The 17,995-nt window shown below is 52.4% G+C and overlaps 1 protein-coding gene across 2 annotated transcripts in view; it reads left to right on the top strand.

The window, feature by feature from the left end:
- The window catches only part of MID2 (midline 2), a 59,527-nt gene that overhangs the window by 5,462 nt on the left and 36,070 nt on the right, over positions 1-17,995 (top strand). For both annotated transcript variants that reach the window (XM_009090249.4, XM_050974393.1), the window contains exon 2: positions 9,827-10,548. In XM_009090249.4, coding sequence (XP_009088497.2) covers positions 9,883-10,548 — 666 coding nt within the window. In that variant the 5' untranslated portion in view covers positions 9,827-9,882. The remainder of the gene's footprint in view (positions 1-9,826; positions 10,549-17,995) is intronic.

The following is a 17,995-nucleotide window of genomic DNA, read 5'->3' as shown; positions in this document are numbered from 1 at the left end:
ACTGCCTCCTGTGGGGAGGAATGTGGGGGGGTTTTGGACTACATGGTGACCTGGCTCAGCACTTCTCTAAGGAGGCTGGGGTTTTGGCTGGATGCTGTACTGGCTTAGGCTGCCACCCGCACTGTTGTGCTGATGCTGGGACCCAACGTGACACTGTGGTGCTGGCACTGCTGGCTGTGGTGCTGCACAGTGCTCTAGCACTTGGATGAGGCAGACCATGGGCCTGCCAGACTGAATATATATCTACACACTTAATTTTTTAAGGTGGAGTTTTTTTAAACTCTTTTGCTCCTGTCAGTACTTTCCCAAGCCTCTGGCCACCATTGTGGTCAGTCCTGGAGTGACCCTGCAGAGTGATGTGCTCCCACCAGCACTGCAGGAATTTGTGTCCACTTGTCATTCCTCAGCAGGTGTGTGCTTTGCCTGTCTGTGGAGCTGCAGCTGTTTCCCATGGGGAATCAGGAGTGTCAGGTGCTCTTGGAAGCACCTTGGTGTGTCAAACCCCCAGGGAGGCTCTGGAATCATCTGTGATCATGACAGATGCAAAATTTGGAATGTTTTGGGCTCCTTTCAGATCATTAAAGAACTTATCAGCGTGTGAGAGCAGGTATTATCTGTGCCCTGCCTCTTGTTGCCAGCCAGATGCCTCTGCCTCCCTCGGGCAGCCCACAGGGAGGGAGCAGGGATGGCAGGAGGAAATTACCTTTGTAGTTGCCTGCTTCATGTCCTGAACTGCAGCTGAGCAGAGCTGAAAGGGATGGCAGGCAGATCCACAGCTCCTGCATGCTGCCATAATTACCTTAGCTGCCCTTCAGAACAGGGAAGAGAACTTTGGAGAGATGCAGTGTGGTGGATGCAAGCTGGCTGGGATCAGGGGTTCCCAGGCAACCAGCATGGTCCAAGTCCTCCACCCAGCTGGGTGGGGATGGTGGACTTGTTTAGTGTGCTCCAGGATGCAGCCTGTGCTGGGTTCAGGGCTGTTCCCTATTGCCACAGGCTGATCCATGGGGTGGTGGGGTGAGCTGCGTGGTTCTCCCCTAGCTCTGTGAGCTCTGTGCCTGCCTTCAGCAGTTAGTCCCTATCCTGGCATGAGCCATGGGAATCCATGTCCTGCAGTAGCACAGCTGTGCTGGTGCCCTTGGCTGAGGAAACCACTCCTGGGTGGCTGGGAGAGTGAGCTTGGGGCTGGTCCCAGAGGATCAATGAGGTATTGCTGGTGGAGCATCCTTTGATGTGCTTCATAAAGTGTGAAGGACACCACTGTGGTGACATTCAGAGCAGACCATGGGACATGGGGACAGCCAGTGGCTCTGCCATACCTGTCTGTTCTGTGTGCTGGAGCCTCTTCCTCCCTCTAGAGATCCAGCCCCTTGACAGGAGATATTGCAGGGGAAAGCTGAGCCAAGGGGAATTGGTGCTTTTTTGTTTATAAATGTATTTTATTTTAAGATGATGGGCAAAAGTGCTCCTGTGCAGCAGTGGAGAGGCCTCCCCAAAGAGATGCTAATGGCTTTGAGTCACCTCAGGGCGTGGGAGCATTTTGTCTTGAAAGGCTTTAAATGACCTGTGTAATGCGCTGGAAAAGTGTCCAGGGAGCGCTGGGTCAGTCTGTCATTCCGCAGCACCGGGAGGGGGACTGGGAAATGTGGCCGATCTGTGGAGCACTCCCAAGGGATTGGGGTAGGAGAAAGGATTAAAAATTGCTGTAGCTTGAAAACAAGCCCTAGTTGGGTCTTCGCTGTAGTGGAGAGGAGGTAACTGTGAAGAGCAGATCTCCGGCTGGCTGCGGAGGGAGGCGGGGGTGCCGTGGCTCCCTTCCCGCAGCGATGGGAGCTCTCCCTGCGCGTTACTTGCGGCTGACCCGGGCAGTGCTGGCATTGCTGCTGTGCCCTGCTGGAAGCGGGGCATGGCTGCGAGCTCCATCTCCAAACCTCCTCTGCTGGGACCCTCCATGTATGGGCCCAGCTTGAGCTGGGCTGGCTCTAGGAGAAATGGGTCTCCGAGACTTGTGCTCGTGCACCTGGAAGCCTGGAATTATGAAGCCCCAGGCTGAACCCTCGACAGAGGCAGCTTTCCTCAGTTTAAATCATTCATCTCTTTTAGCTGGCCCGGGAGCCCAGTTATGCCAGTCTGAGTGTCTCTTACTGAGCGTGTCAGGGTGGGAGGGGTGTGCAGAGGGAAGGAGGAGGGTGGAAAAGACCAAAATATCTGCTACCTGCTTTGTTTCTGCACTGGGCATTAGCACTAATTATCCCCCCATTGTCTCCAGTTCCTGCAGGAAGTGTTGTTTATCCTTTCAGCCTCCCAGGAATGCAGCCCAAGGAGCGGTGCAGATATATTTAACCTTACTCAGCGCAGCACAATGCCCCTTGGATTTCCCAGCCCTGTGGTATCTCTGGGAAGTGCAGCCGATCTGTCGCTTTGGGGCGGGGAGGTTGGAGAGGGCGCTGGGTCGGGGCAGCGCCGAGGCTCCGGTCTGACTGCACAGCTCCGTGCAGTGAGGCCAGGACCTGCCAGGGGGCCGGAACTGCTGCTTTTGCTGCCACATTGAGCAGCAAAATGGGACTGAACCGATGGCATCGGCAGCGTGTGTTCCATGGCCTGGGGGCTGGCGTTATGCCGGGCTTACATGTGCTCCTCGGAGCTCCATCAGCACACACGGCAAGCCTGGGCCAGCAGGGACATGACAGAGACTTTGGTTCAGACAGCAGCTCCCATCCCCTCTGGAGCCCTTCTTGCTCCCTTGGCCCCATTCGGTTTTCTCCCTTCCCAGCGTGAGTCAGGTGGTGCAGAGGGGCAATGCCCAGAACAGGTTGAGGCACCATGGTGGGATGCCCTTCTTGGGCTCTGTGCCTTTGCTGGGTTGGGACTGTGCTGTGCAGGGGGAAGCCCCTTTCTTTGGTTGTTATTCCATCCCCCAGAAAACATCCCTGCAGCAGAGCTTTGACTTTTGCACAGCAGGAGGGGTCCTGGGGAGTGCTGCTGCGGGGCCAGCTCCTTGCTGGGGTGCACTGGCCCCTCACTGTGGTCATGCTCGTGTGACAGCAGCACTGCTGCCTTACCAGGTCTGGATCTGTGTTTCCTGGCTGTTTCACATGGTAGGCTTTGCCATGAGCTCAGCCTTGCCTTCACTGTGGTCATGTCTCTGCACCTCTTTGAACTCCACTCCTCTGTGGGTGAGTTGTGCCAGTGTCCTGTGCTTGGTGTCCTCTAGGAAGTACTGGAGTGGGGATAACCCTGGTGTGCCTCGTGGGGTGCAGACCCTGGAGGATGCTGGTTCCCTTGTACAGCACTGGGGTGTGAGCACAAGAGCTGGCTGCTGCTGCTCCAGCCTCTGGAGAGACCAAGGGCTTTGCTTTGCAGTGCACTCCTCCTCAGCAAGACAGACCTCTGTGGCAAGCTGGATAATCTCTGCAGTGTCCATCTGGGGAATAAGAGCTGTGACTTGCTCTGGAGCCCAAAGGTTATTCCAGAGTGCCAACTGCCACTGCAGCTATGCCCTTCCTCATCCTCGCTGGGCCGGGGGCTGGTGGCTGTTGTAGGGATGAGGCTGGGCTGGAGCTGCATTGCAGGCAATGGCTGAGGAAGAGGGGAAGGATGCAGAGCCACAGGGTGCGCCTGGAGAAAGGCTCAGATCAGATGCTGCCATGTGTGGTCTGGCAGGAGGCAGCTGCGAGCGGGGCTGTTTTCAGGAGCTGCTGAGTCTGCTGGCCTGCTGTACAGCATCAGCTGGAGAGGCTGGCAGAGCAGGGTGGCAGGAGAGCACAGAGCTGCAGGAGAGGTAAGGGAGGGGAGGGGGTGGTGAGACCTGGAGCAGTGGAGTCCTGTGGCAGGAGGGGAGGGACAATTGGGGGGGGGGGTGGCAGGAGGATGGCAGGGCTGCCAGGGCTGTGTGAGTGCTGGATGTGCCACTTTGGTGTCATGCCTGATCCCCAGCTGATTTTCTCAAGGGTCAGGCTGGAAGGGGGTCATTCACTTCTGCAATGGCCTGGTGGGTCTGCTCCTGCTAAAGCCTCCTGCCTGCAGCTGTCCCTGACAGTGCGATGCCCCCTCCCTTCCTAGCCCTCAGCCACTGTGACCCCCTAGCTTCAGCCGAGGTTTCAGCCTGAGCTGTGGGGGCAGCTGCTGGCAGAGAGGCAGGGACTGTGAGTTTCATTGCAGGGGGATGGATGGACAGACATATGCAGTGTGGGAAAGAGGCTTGCCATGGGCTGTGACCTGCCAGAGCCTGAGACTGGCTGCTGCAGCCCCAGATTTCACAGATTAGGGAGGCAAGTGCTGGGGACCTTGTGGCCTGCTGTCTTCCCCAGGAATTGGAAGCAGCTGTGCTGTGCTCCAGGGACCTGCCGCAGTGGAGGGGCTGGAGAACTGCCCTGAGCCTTTTGTGTCCTGTCAACCTCCAGGCCACTGATGAAGATGGTAGGGGAAGGTTCCCACATGGTGTCAGTGGGAATTGCCCCATAATGTCCTAGAGAACAGTGTGTACCAGTGTGTGCCATTGTTGCCATTGTTCAAACCCCTCCAGCTAATGAGGAATCCACATGGCATAATTCCTGCTGTATGGCTGCAGGAACCAGGGAGTAAACTGCAGCGAATCCCTTCCTGATCTACCCTGAAGCTGAAGGGCTCCAAAATGCTGCATCCCCTGGGAGCCCTTGGTGGACACATGCTGTGCTGAGGTCCTGTGGGAGCACTCCAGGAGCTGTCATCTTCCTGGGCGCTATTTGTAGAAAAGAGGCAAAATTTTCCCTTGTACCAGGATATCACTGGAGATCAAAAAAAGGATCTTTGGTGCTTGCCTCTCTGACATCATGGAGGTGAATGAGGTGGATACCTTGCAGGCTTTAGCTGGAGCATCCTTGTCCTGTGCAGGAAACCCAAGACAGCCCTTTCCAACCTTGGAGCCTGACAGGAGACATTCAGGAGTAAAGGGATTTGGTGATGGAGCAAAATGGTCTCATCCCATCAGTGAAGGCAGCAATGAAGGTGAAATTCCCAGGGGGAATAAGTTGCTGTGCAAATGGAGGAGTTAAAGAACACAAATGGCCAGTGCCTGCTGGGCTCTGGTGGTTCTTCTGGAGGGTTTAAGAATGAAGCAGCTGAACTGTCAGCACAGAGGGGTCTCTCATTGAAGTGAAGTGCTGCTTGGGAACCCAGCCTCCTGGCTCTGTCCTTCATTTAAGGGATGCAGGGGGAGCAGTGGAAATTATGTGGAGCAACCTTGCTTTAGCGCTAAGCAAATTGGCTGGGAAAATAATTAAAGCTGGTATGGAAATGTTGTTTCAGTTTGATGGATTAGGGACAGCAACACAGGCTTTTATAGGGGGATTCCAGTTTAAATGCAGCAGGCGGTGTTCTTTTTCTAGTATGGCACTAAAGTGATTGGGGAGGTCAGCTGGGAGACATCATTGGGATTTTCAGAAAGCCTCAGACAAATCTGTGGAGTTATTACAGTGGGAGTGGTGGGAGGAAAGTCCAAGTTCTGTTTGATGTGTTCAGGTGTTCTGCGAGGGAGTAGAGGCAGTGATGCTGCCAAGGGATGCTCTGTGCTGGCCTGGCTGAGAGATGCTCTGTGCTGGCTGCAGCTTTGAGCTTCAAATTTGGTGTTAAATATGCACAGCTGATGGAAATAAAGCACAGAAAAAATAAGTAATGGTGGATGTAAATTGGCTGGAGGAGCCTGGAGACCTCCCCTCTCCCTGGGGTGCCTTCCTTAGGTCAGAAGCATTTGCTGATTACGCAGCTGGGGCTGTGTTCCTCCTAGGACCCTGTTTCTCCTGGACAGGCCCATCCCAAGGGCAGATACAGGCAAGTTGGTTGGGAAGGCTGAGCTGGCAGGAGTGCAGGATCATTGATAGATCCAGGGAAATGGAGGGGTGACTTCTCCCCCTCGAGATGCAGAACGGGTCCCTGCTGCCATGGGGGCTGCGCTGGGCTCTTCAGGAATGAGACGAACGATATGTGGCTGCTGCACGGGCTGTTCTGTCCTCCCCTCAACACTGATCCAGTTTTGAACTAATTTTCCCAAGGACAACAAAAAGGATGGAGACAACTGCTGCCCAGATTTTGTATCCTGCTGTCACTGTGCCAATTAAAGAAAGGGTTGCCATATTTTATTACTTTTTTTCGTTAATGCACGGGTGGAGCAGCATAGCTCTTCTAAAGCCTCATTCTTGGAAGGGGCTGAGCAATCTCGACTGGAGCTTTTTTGAGGGGGAGGGAAGTTAAAAAAAAAAGAGGTATAAAAAGGGGAAGGGGAAATAAATAATTGTATTTGGTGCAGAAAATAGCAGCCTGTAGAATTAATGTTTGAACACGTCTGGATGTCCTGGTGTGGGACTCTGAATGCTGGCCAAATTCTCCCCTGGGTTGATGCTGGGGGAGACCAGAGGGAATTTTGTGTGGGCTTGGAAAACATGGGTAAAAATGGGCCCTGGATGCTGCTCGAGGGGAAAGCGTGAATTTTGGGTTGTCTGCCAGTGGCCTCAGGTGATGTTCTCCAGGATGCCTCTCTCCCAGGTATGGATGGGTTGAATTGGGCAGTATCTCTCCTTCCATGTCTCTCCTTCTTCTTCCCTTGTGTGACAAACCTCTGCATCTCTCCTGACAAACCAGTGAGCTTCAGGCAGTGATGAAGAGCTTTGATACTGTGAAAATAATTATTTGGGAGAAGAGGTGGGGGAACCTTTGTATCCAGGAACCCTTGGTGTAACTTGCCAAGGGTGACCCATGTACCCTCACCATGGTCCCGCTGCTCCAGGCTGGCACACAGGGTTTGGAGACCATCTGGGCTGGAAGTAAAAGCAGTGGTCACTGTGTCCCAGAGAACCTGGCACTGGCTCTGCACTGGCCCTGCATCATCCTCAGCTCTGCCCTGCCCTGGGGTTTGCAGCCCTTCCCCATCCTTTCTGTTAGTCATTGATTTCCCACCCCCTCCCCCTTTTCCCTCAGTTTTGGGCAAAGCTCAGATCAACACAGAAAAATGTTTGGTTGGATGTCACATGTTGTTAACCTGCTGCTGCTGCACATTGTCATTACAGGTCAGCATGGACAGGGCCACTGACTCCTGGGCACAAAGGACATGGGGCTGTCTGTAAACAGTGGTAGTATTTTATAACTTTTTTATTTAGGGAGTTGATGACTCTAAAGAAAGCAGATTTTAATCTAATCAACTATTCCTTGAGCTGTGTCAGTCCTGGACATCAAAGAGAACATCAAAGTGAGAGGCATGAAAGGCTCTGATGGCAGCAGGGCTGCTTTGCCAGGTGTAGCATCTTAGAGCAGGGCTCCCCTTCCTCCTCCGAGGGGGCTCCTCCAGCAGGGCTCCTGCAGCTCCAGGCAGGCTCCTGTCCCTGCTGCTGTACTGCCTTTGAGCAGGCTCCTGTGCCTCCTCCACACCTCCGAGAGGGCTCCTGCTTCTGTCCCAGCCTGAGGCTCCTCTTGGATATGTAATAGGTAAACGCTCTTGTCCTAGCAAGGAAAACAAGTTTAATGTACAGATGTCCTTCAGTAACAAAACCAAAGGCTGTTTAAACTTTCTGCATTGTTTTCCCTTGGATAGCAAAGGAGCTGCATGTGAAGCTGGAAGTTGGATGTGGGAGTGTGAGATGCTGCTCCATGGGACATCTGGCTCTGGCAAGGTGTTGGGGAAACTCTCACGCCAATCCTGATTTTTAAATTCTTTTCCCAGTCTTAGTCAGGCTATGAAACAAATCCTGTTCTTGTCCTTTCTTTTTTTTTCATCTTTGTATTTGCTGACCGGAGAGAACCCATGAGTGAGGGGAGGCAGGAGGGGCTGTGCCCCCAGCAGGGTTTGGGGTTCTTGGGGCCAGGCTGCAGCTCTGGCACAGGGAGGGGCCGGCCTGGGAGGTGCCCGGAGCACTGGGGGTGTATTGGCACCCCTCATCCTGCCGGGCCTGCAGCGTGGGGAGCCCACTGGATCCAGGGCAGTCCAGCAGGCTCAGGGCCAGGAGCAGTTTCCTCTCTGCTGCTTTCCCAGGGCTGCAGCGGCTCTGAGGCTTCAGAAACCCTCCGTGGGCTGTGCAGAGGAAGCTGCTGGGAGCCCTCGTGCTCTTCTGATTGTTTGGATCCAGCAACTTCTCCGCTGTCTCTCTTGGGGAAAAGAAAAGTAATTTGAAATGTGTGTATGTGTGTGCAAGGCTGCATTTGGCCAGCAAGAGCTGCTTCAGCATGAACATATGAAAATATCCAAGGGATTTATTTTACAAGCCCCTTGAGCTGGTGCAGGGAAGAGCTCAGGGTTTCCTCCAGGCACTTGCATATCCTATTTCAGACAATGGGCAAGAGATGGTGCAGTGGGGTGGGGGTGATGGAACTAATGTGTTCAGTGGGATGGGGGATGGCATGTCCCAGTCTGGCACCTGTGCAATTTGCCATTTGCAGGTGCTAGCAGCAGCCTGGGGCTTCCAGCAGCCAGACCCTCTCCTGCTTCTGGGTCATCCCCCTACACTTTGGTTACAGCTCTTGTTCATAGAATCCCAGACTGGTTTGGATTGGAAGGACCTTAAAGCTCACCCTATTCCAATCCCCTGCCATGGGCAGGGAGATCTCCCACTATGTCAGGTTGCTTCAAGCGCCCTCCATCCTGGCCTAGAACACTTCCAGGGATCCAGGGACAGCCACAGCTTCTCTGGGCAACCTCTGCCAGGGCCTGCCCACCCTCCTAGGGAAGGGTTTTTCATCTTCTCCCCAAGCAGAGCGTGTGTACCACACCAGGGTGTTCCAGGGGTGAAAACAAGGCTGGGCTGGAAGCAATCATGTTGCTTCCCACAGGGTCAGTTCCTACAGCAGTGCCACGGTGAGGGGTCCGTGTGGCTGTGACTGAACAGGGCTCTCCTTACATCCATGATGAGGGACACCACAGTGGGCATCACTTGGAGCCTGACTTGCTGTGGCTGAGGAAAGCAGGAGGTACCACTTGTGCCCTGGATGGTGGGTGAGAAAGGAGAGGCTGGATCTGGTTCCATGTCACTGCATGACTGTTTAGGAACGTGCTAGCAGAGGCTGGGTAGCACTTGGGGTGCAGCTCCTAGTGCTCTGCAAACCAGAGTTGGGAGCAGCAGGTTGAGTTGCCTGCTGGGAGCTGTTTTCCAGCCTCGTCCAAGGGAAGGGAGTTAAAAATACAGCTTGTTTGCCTCCAGCTGGAGTTGATTTAGGTATCCCTGGCTGTTGTGGAGTGCAGCGGAGGACAGCCAGTAGTGGAACTTTGCCAACTATAATTTCACTGCTATGCCCTCCCCACCCTGCTCCAAAAAGCAATGGCCAGGAGAAGCAGGGAGCAGGATGGGGTGTTAAGAGCTCCCAGGATGCTTTGCTCAGAATTTCCACAACATGATTTGCCTTTTCTCCTTTACCAGAAGCAGGCCTGGAGCTGCTGGAGGGGATGTTAAGAGGTTTGTCTGTGCCACGCAGTGCAGCATGGAACTCAAGCACGGCCACGCCCCGGTCTTGGCAGCACACATCAACGCAAACATGAAATCATGTGGTTTCTCCTGGTTTTGTCTCCAGGCTTATGGTCCTGGCTGGGCTGGAAGGTGTGAGAGGAGCTGCTGCTCCTCCTTTCCCATCCCCTCCATGTGGCTCCTGTCCCACTGTGATTCCAGGCTCTGCTCTGTGTGGGGTGAGACAGCTCCAGCCTGTGCTTGCAGGGGCCTGGCGGGGCTGGAGTTGACAGCGTCGGAATGCAAAGAGTGTTAGGGTGTCGCATGGGTGATGTGTCCAACCCCCCCAGGCACCTGCTGCTGGAGGGGTGGAGCAGCCCAGGAGTGCAGCTGTAGTTTCACATCTCTGCTCTCCTTCCTTGCAGGTTCCTGACCACCTTCCCTGGTTTTTGATGCTGAATCAGGATTGTGTTAACTAAAGATGGAAACACTGGAGTCAGAATTGACCTGCCCAATCTGTTTGGAGTTATTCGAGGACCCCCTCCTGCTGCCCTGTGCCCACAGCCTCTGCTTCAGCTGTGCCCACCGCATTCTGGTGTCCAGCTGCTCCTCCAGCGAGTCCATCGAGCCCATCACTGCCTTCCAGTGCCCGACCTGCCGCTATGTCATCTCCCTCAACCACCGGGGCCTGGAGGGCCTCAAGAGGAATGTGACCCTGCAGAACATCATCGATCGCTTCCAGAAGGTGTCCCTGAGCGGCCCCAACTCCCCCAGCGAGAGCCGCCGTGAGAGGACCTATCGCAACAGCCCTACCATGTCCGTGGCCGGCGAGAGGATTGCCTGCCAGTTCTGCGAGCAGGATCCGCCCCGCGACGCCGTCAAGACCTGCATCACCTGTGAGGTGTCCTACTGCGACCGCTGCCTGCGTGCCACCCACCCCAACAAGAAGCCCTTCACCAGCCACCGGCTGGTGGAGCCCGTGCCCGACGCACACTTCCGTGGACTGACGTGCCTGGAGCACGAGAACGAGAAGGTGAACATGTACTGTGTCGCTGACGACCAGCTCATCTGTGCCTTATGTAAACTGGTGGGCCGCCACCGGGACCACCAAGTGGCATCGCTCAGCGATCGATTTGAGAAGCTGAAGGTAAGGATGCAGGATTCCTCCAGAGTGCTCTGCAGCTGTCTTTATGTGGGAGCTGAGGTTGTGGTGAATGTGATGTGAACCTGTGTGGATGATATTTGACCTATATGAAGTTTGAATTCCCTCTCCACCCCCCATGCGTTCTGAATAAGCCTGCAAAACACTTTTCATTCCTTTTTTTTTTTTAAATGAAAAAAAACTACATTAAGTCCCATCTGAGGTCATGCTGATGAGGCATGACTGTGGCAGCAGGCATGTTCCCATTAGAGCCCTGCTCATGTCTTTCTCAGCTGCGGCTTCCTCTGGCCTTTCTCCCTTCATGTTCCAGGCTTGTTCTGCCCCAAAAGTGCTTTTCTGGGATCTTTGACCGGTTCATGTTCAGAACAAAACCACTCTCTCCGCTCTCGTGTATTTTGAGGGCAGAAGGAATACTTAATGCTCCAGCAAAAATACAAAACGCTTGGGGTTTTTTTTGTGCAGACCAGATTGGTTTTTTCCTCCTTGTTTTTAAACAAACTGGTGCCTGGAAAGAAATCTTCCTGGATATCCAGTTTCTTGGGCTGGTTTCCCACCTTCCTGTCTCCAGACTCTCCTGAACTTGACGCAAGGTGCCCAGTGCTGTGACTAAAGACCCCTGATGACATGAGAAATGGGATGGGATGTCCTGGGTGTTTCTTCTTCATATTCCAGCCACCAGGTTTGGCTTTGGGTTAGTGCTGCCAAATGGGGCCTGGGGAGGCTTCATCCTCACCTAAGCTTCCCCGGTGTGCAGAGCTGTGCCAGCGGCCCTGTCCATAGTCCAGGACATTCTTTTTCCATGAGGAAATGTCTCAATTAGCAAATTGGAAGCCTTCAAAAGCAGTGACCTTGTATGTTTGCATTTAATAAAACCTGGGCAGAGAAATTAAAACCTGGAATATTTCTCCTTGATCCAGCCTGTGCCAGCCAGGCAAATCCTTTTGAGGAAGCCTAGCAGGTTGCCAGAACACCCTTTTAAATAAGAGTGTCAAGTGATTTTGGCGATGGAGGGAAGCTCTCCTCTGCTGAAAGCATTCTTCCTGTGCCATTCATCCTGCCCAGCTCCTCAGTCTCTGCAGAGTTGGAGCTGCTGGGGGAGCAGGAGTGAGGGTGGCCACAGCTACCTGGAGAGGACTTCAATGTGTGTCTTTCTTCTGGTTCATCCTTCAGCACATCCCTGCCTCTGACTGTGCATTGGTGGGGCTGGTTTTGGGTGTCACTTTTCCTGACACTCTGCCTTCACTGCAGAAATTGCTCAGGATTGATGCCAGGCTTCACCAACAGAGCCAGTATTTGTTTTGGCATCTTGTGCCATCTATCCTAGCCTGGCCTCGGTCCAAGCTCTGACCACTGTGTGCTGCTTGGCAGCAATGAAAAATCCTTGCAATTACGTGAAATACTTGAAATCCCTAAATATGTGCTGATAGGATGCTGCTGCCTGGGAATCTGTGGCCAGTGCAGCAGCTGCTGCCTCCCATGGGCCTGCCCCATGTCCCGTGCCCACGGTGGGGCTCTGTCCCCTCCTCAGGCCGTCACTGCTGAGCTCTGTGGCTGCTCCTGGAGCTCTGCAGTGCTCTCAGGCAGCCAGCAGTGAGCAGATGCACTTAATCCCTGGCTTTGATCCTGCATCCTGAGTGAGCTGGGAACGCCTTTCAAGTTAGATTTTTTTTGATGAAAAATTGGGTTTTTGAAGTGAGTAACTTCCTGTTGTCAGAAGGGCTGTTCCTTTCACAGATATCTTTGTTGGGGAATTTTTTTTGTCTCTTTAGAAGACCTGAGTGCCTGAAATTGGACTAGTGTGCGTAAATGAGAAACCTCCCAGTGCTCCCCTTTCTTCCAAGCTGATTTTTCATCTAAAGTCCAGCATGTGCCAGCAGCCTGACTTCCCTGTGGATGCTATGCAGTGATCCATCCATACTGTATTATACACCTCCAGATGTTTTAGGAAGCATCTTTAATACCTTTGCATTAATACTAATGCATGTGATGGGTTTATTTTGTGCATCTTCAACTTCATTTGTTAATGTTGTAAATTACAATTCCAGCCAGTGTGAGCAGTTTTCTGAGATTTAAGCAGGGACCACAAGGATGCCAGGCAGGGTGGGGCAGAAGATGGAGTGCTGAATCATGTCCAGGAGCTTTCTGGAGCTGGGGTGCCAGGGATGGATGCAGTGACATTCTCTTTCCCTGGGAAGGTTCATGTCAAGGGTTTTCAGCTGCAGATACCATTCCGTGGTTCTCTGATTGCCCAGTGCAGAGGCAGCACCGACACTCCCGCTGTGTGAGCATGGCTGGGAGCATCCATCAGGATGGTGCTGCTGGTTTTCCCTCTCTATGGCTGTTGGACAGGTTGAGATGCTGAGCACTGGCTGGAAGTCAACATTAAAGATGAAATTAAAACTGTGTGTAGATTAAGAGCAAAACGAATGGCCTGACCCAGATACAGCGAGTGCCCAGAACAGCAGTGCATTATCTGCGGAGTGAAATCTCAGCCAATTATAAATTCAGATTGCTAGAATTTTGTAATTGGTGTCCTCTCTGCAGTGCCTGCTTGGGTCCTGCCTGTGCTGCTGCCATGCTGAGGCTGGGGCAGGGTTACACTAGGGGATACAGCAAGAAGAGCTCTGTGTGCAGTGTTCCATCTGGCTCCCCCATCCATGATTTCTGGTGGAAGGAGTATTTGAAGAAAGGATTTTGCCTTAATTACTGACCACTGTCGGTGGCTTTTCCGTGAGCTCTGCTCCCTTTAAAGTGCCAGAGAAGGGCCAGCTCTGAGGAGGCTTTTCCTTTGCTGGTGCTGTGTCTTCTGTAGATTGACAGGCTGGAAATATGCAAAAAGAAAGAGAAGTGTAGTGTTTTGTAACACATCTGCTCTCTGCTGGAGAAAGAGCCATGGAAAACCCATCCTCTGTTACCTGTCAGAGCAGCACTGCCTCCTGTGGGGCTGTGGGAGTGAGACCAAGATTAACAAAGGCTCCCTGTGCTGACAAATTGTGCAGAGAGCCGGTAGTGATTCCAAGGCTTTTAGGAGAGTGGTAGGGTAGAAAATTGAGGAAAACCCTCTATCATGCTTCCCCATGGGACTTGTTCACCTTGAGCAGCGAGTGTGTTCCCACCAGTGCAGGGTGAGTCACAGATTGCTGCTCGATTTATCATTTACTGCACTGCCATGGGGCTCAGAGGAATTTTGGTGTGTATATCTCTATTTCTTCACACCAAGAAGAGTCAGCTGAGGACAAGGGCTGCAGTTGTGACTGCTGAGACTCCCACAGAACAGATGGGGGCAGTTCCCAGCAGGAATAGAATTCTGGTGGTGTCGGAGCTGTTGACACCTGAGCCCTGAACCAGGGATGCTTTGGCTGCTTTATTTCCAGAAGGGGAGAGAAGGGGATGCAGCCCCAGCCAAGGCTCACTCCAGGCCAGTGGTCATGGAGGCTGGAACCCCCCCACTGCTGTGGAGACCTGAGGAAGGGGACACGTGTCCCCTCAGGTGCCACAGCCTCAGCTGTGCGGGCCTTTGGGCTCCCCGGCTCAGCCATGAGATTCTCAACACCTCTGCTGTTTTTAGTATTATCTCAGAGCTACATTGTTATCTAGTGACCTCCCTGGACAGGGGCGCCTGTGCCACACACCAGGGTCCCCACCACAGGGTTCTCATCCCCATCGCTACCCTCAGTGGCAGAGCAGCAAGTGCTCAGCTGACACTGAACACCCAGAAGACCATCCTCATCCTCATCCCTGCTTATATATTGACTGTTTGGAGGTCACGGGAGCCAGGAACCAGCACTAGGAGCTGGATCTTTGATAATTTGCTTTGCTTCCAAGAAATCTTCTTTTTAGGGAGTTTACTTTTTTTACCTTATTTATAACTAAGCTATTATGGATATTGAGGTAGCAGAGCTGCAAACTGCTTTGATTAATCTCTCACTTTTTCCAAACCTATATTCACATCCAAGATGATTTCAATATTGCTATCTTAAGAGCAGCTTGAGCTGGAAAATGAAAGCATAAAACTGCATGAAAATCCCTTGGTGACACTGTGTTTGGATGAGGCTGGAGGATTCATCTCTAGCCTTTGTATCCTGGGAGATGGCAGCCCAGAACTGGAGTCCAAGCTCTCTGGAGGGAGAAAGATGGTTTGTAGATGAAGTACTTTTTAAATAACAGGTGTCACCTTCTTTGATCAAAGTCCTTGTTTTCCTGCAGCAGGGTGTGGTTGCCTGCCTGCTTTTCCCTTCTGTAGGTTGTTGAGCTGTTCAGAAAGGCCTCCCTTTCAGGAGACCCGCTTGCATAGAGGGGCTGTGGAGGGTGTGAGTCTCCATCCTCTCCCATCCAGTGGCTGCATTTCTGGAGAGCTTACACTGCTGCATTTTCTGTTTTATTTGGTTTTTTTCCCCTCTTTCTGCTCCGGGCACTTCAGCCATGTCAGTGACAAGCCCTACTCGATGGCAGACTGTTCTGCGCAGAGCTCAGTGGGATGGCACGAGGGGTCTTGAGCTGCTTACGTTGGAACGTGCCACCCTGGGAACACCACATTTGGGGGAAGCAAAATCTATTTTTGCTTTGAAAAAATGCATAGCCAGCAGTTTTGGAGAGCGTAGCCCTACTTGAAGGCTGGGCAGCAGTGCTGGTCCGGGAGCAGCACTGGGCTGCAGGGCTGGGTCAGTGGGCTGTGCCCGGGGCTGCGTGCCCTTGCCTCTCCTGGGCTGCATGCAGGGTGGCTGCTGGGAGGCCACCAGCGCTCCTCCCCTTGCACCACCTCCCTGGGAGATGGAGGAGCAGCAATGCTGTCCCTCTCCCCACAGCTGGCAGCCCTCCATTTCCCAAACAACCAGGAGCCTTGCTGAGGGATTGATACTCCTGCCCTGAGTAGCTCTTTTTTTTATATTCAGGATATATTGCATTTGGGCACAATGAATATTCAAGAGTGGGAATGAGCAGAGCTCAGCTGATGCTGCTGGCTGAGCACTGGGGGTGACACTGGCTCTTCTCAGGCTCTTCTTGGTGATTCCTGGCATGTGTGTCCCTGAAAAATGGGTCCCAGCAACATTTAGTGGCTTTGAGTAATTTGGAAAGTCGGCTATGTGCAGTTGAGTGTCAGATGAATTTCTCAGAAGGCTCAAAACCTTGCTCTCTGATACTGAATATTGCTATTCTTATCACATTAGCCTGTGGAACACCTGACAGGTGTAATTAAGTGATTTTACCTTGACAGCTGATGTGTTTTGGTTTTTAAAAAAAAAAAAAAAACAGCTTGGAATATCCAATTGAAGTAGTTTGATGTGCCTTTTTGTAGAAATCAATATGCAGTAGCAGCACATCTGCTGATGAATCCTCCTGTGTCAGGAGTGGAGATGGATCTCAGGGACCTTGAGAAAGAGGAGGTGGGGTTACCTTACAAGCTGTAGGCTGGTTCTACCCAGTGTCCCAGCTCCTGCTTTGTGTTTTCAGCATCTCCAGGGAAACCATCCTCTTGCTGAAAGGTGGTTGTTGGCTACTGCAGAGCTGGCCATGTCCCCCAGAGCTGACAGATTCTGCTCCCCATGGGAGCTGTGACCTTTAATTTGACCTCAAAGGTCATTGCACCCCAAAGGATTCTGTAAGCAGCAGCAGGTCAGCCCACCTGGGTTTGATCTCTGTCAACAAACAGGTAGGTCTGTGGTGAGGAAAGCAGAGGTGTGTCCCCAAAATTTTCTGAGCTGGCTTCCAGGTGAACACGTTCTTGCACCTCTGACACTGCTTCTGAGCTCTTGGCTGGATGGTCGTAAGAGGGCACACCTGGAGCAGCTGGGGAGCCCTGTTCTTGCAGAGTGTCATGCCCCTGTGGTGCTGTATGATGTGCAAGGGGAGCATATAAAGTCTGTGCACATGAGGTAGAGCATTATGTCAAGAGGTGGAAAAGGAGGCTGTGCAGCCAGGCTGGGCGGCAGCACTGGAACAGCACCGAGTGTGAGTTCCTGCTGCCTTGTTACACTCATGAGGCACTCAGTCCCCCTGAGTTGCCTGTCCCCTGTGCTGGGCTCTGGCCATGCACAGCAGGATTAGGGCTGTCTTTGGGTGTTCAGTGTCTGTGGGAGCCAGGCCCTTGGGGGCACAGATCCATGTCCTTGGCTCTGCTGCATGGAGCAAACGGAGTCTCAGATATGAGGAGCAGGCATATTTCCAATCATCTTAGTCTCTATGGCATGGATTAGGCATTTTCTGGTCCTGCTGGTTGCCTTCCCTTCATTTGGTTGGTTTGGGAGAGTATTTTGCTTTGATAGGAACCTGTCCAGCAGTGTTCTTGGGAGGGATATCAAACACCACCACCGACATGAGCTCCCCTTGGCTCTGCCCCCGTCAGCTCTGTGCATGTGGGGCTTCATCAAATGAGCTCCAGGATGGAGAGACCTGGGCAGCCAAGGGCAGGACAGGCTCCTGTCCCATAGGTTCAAGCAGCCACGGTGGTCAGGGAATTGGGTGGGCTGTCCCAGGAAAAGGAAACACCTTTTCCTCCTGAGAAAGCAGGATGCAGATTTATCCAACAGCTATCCCATGCACCCTGCCATCTCCTCTGAGCACGGCCCTTTTTTGAGCCCATTCTGAGCACTCCAGCTTTTACAAGCATTCACATCTGCTTTTAAAAGGCTGCCATTTGGGCATTTTAGTGTTCAAAATCATCATGATATGCAGCCAAATACTTGTGAGCCAGCTGAACCCCTATGTGCTCTTGTGGGCATCTCTGGTTTATGGGATAAGTTCAGCAAATAACGTGCAATAAGGTGTGTGTCATGCAGGATGTGCCAAAATGATAAATCCAGATTCCTCCCTTGTTTCTCCAAAGGGCTTTTGGGAGCCAGACATCCAGTATCCAAAAGAAAACACACATGGGTTGTCTTTCAGCATGAGTTCTTTGGCTTTGTTTATTTTTTATGATGATAGTAATTGGAAACTAAAGGTCAAAAGACAAGAGAGCCTGATGGATGTGCTCACTGCAGCTTTGTGTCCTGGCTGGAGTTGGATGCTTGGGGTAGAGTGATCCATAAAAATCCAGCCTATAATGGAAAACATGAAAAAAACAAGTCCATTCTTTGGCCTGCCAAGGAAGGAGCTGTGTCCTGCCTGAAGCTCTCCCTGTACTATGGAGAAGGAGAGGTTTCCAAGTGGTTCAGGGGTAATGGAGCTGCAGAATGACGCCCAACAAAACCCATACCTCTTTCTGAAGTGTGTTTGTAAAGTTTCATCTCAAAATAACTCACCCTAAGTATTAACATACTTCTCGAAATGGTGTTTTTCCTGGATAAAGGGTGCACAGAACCATTTTTTATTAACACTGGATGGAAGATTGTGTGTTTATTGGGTGCAGAAGTTGAAAGCTGGCTATTCCCTGATGGCATCTGCAGGCATAAAGCTGGGCCAGGATGCTGGGAAGCTGTAAACCCATGGTGCAGTC

The sequence above is a fragment of the Serinus canaria genome, chromosome 4A, assembly GCF_022539315.1.
Source record: "Serinus canaria isolate serCan28SL12 chromosome 4A, serCan2020, whole genome shotgun sequence".
NCBI classification, from domain to species: domain Eukaryota; kingdom Metazoa; phylum Chordata; class Aves; order Passeriformes; family Fringillidae; genus Serinus; species Serinus canaria.
The sequence above is the reverse complement of the archived record's forward strand: the minus strand, read 5'-3'. Positions and strand labels throughout refer to the sequence as shown.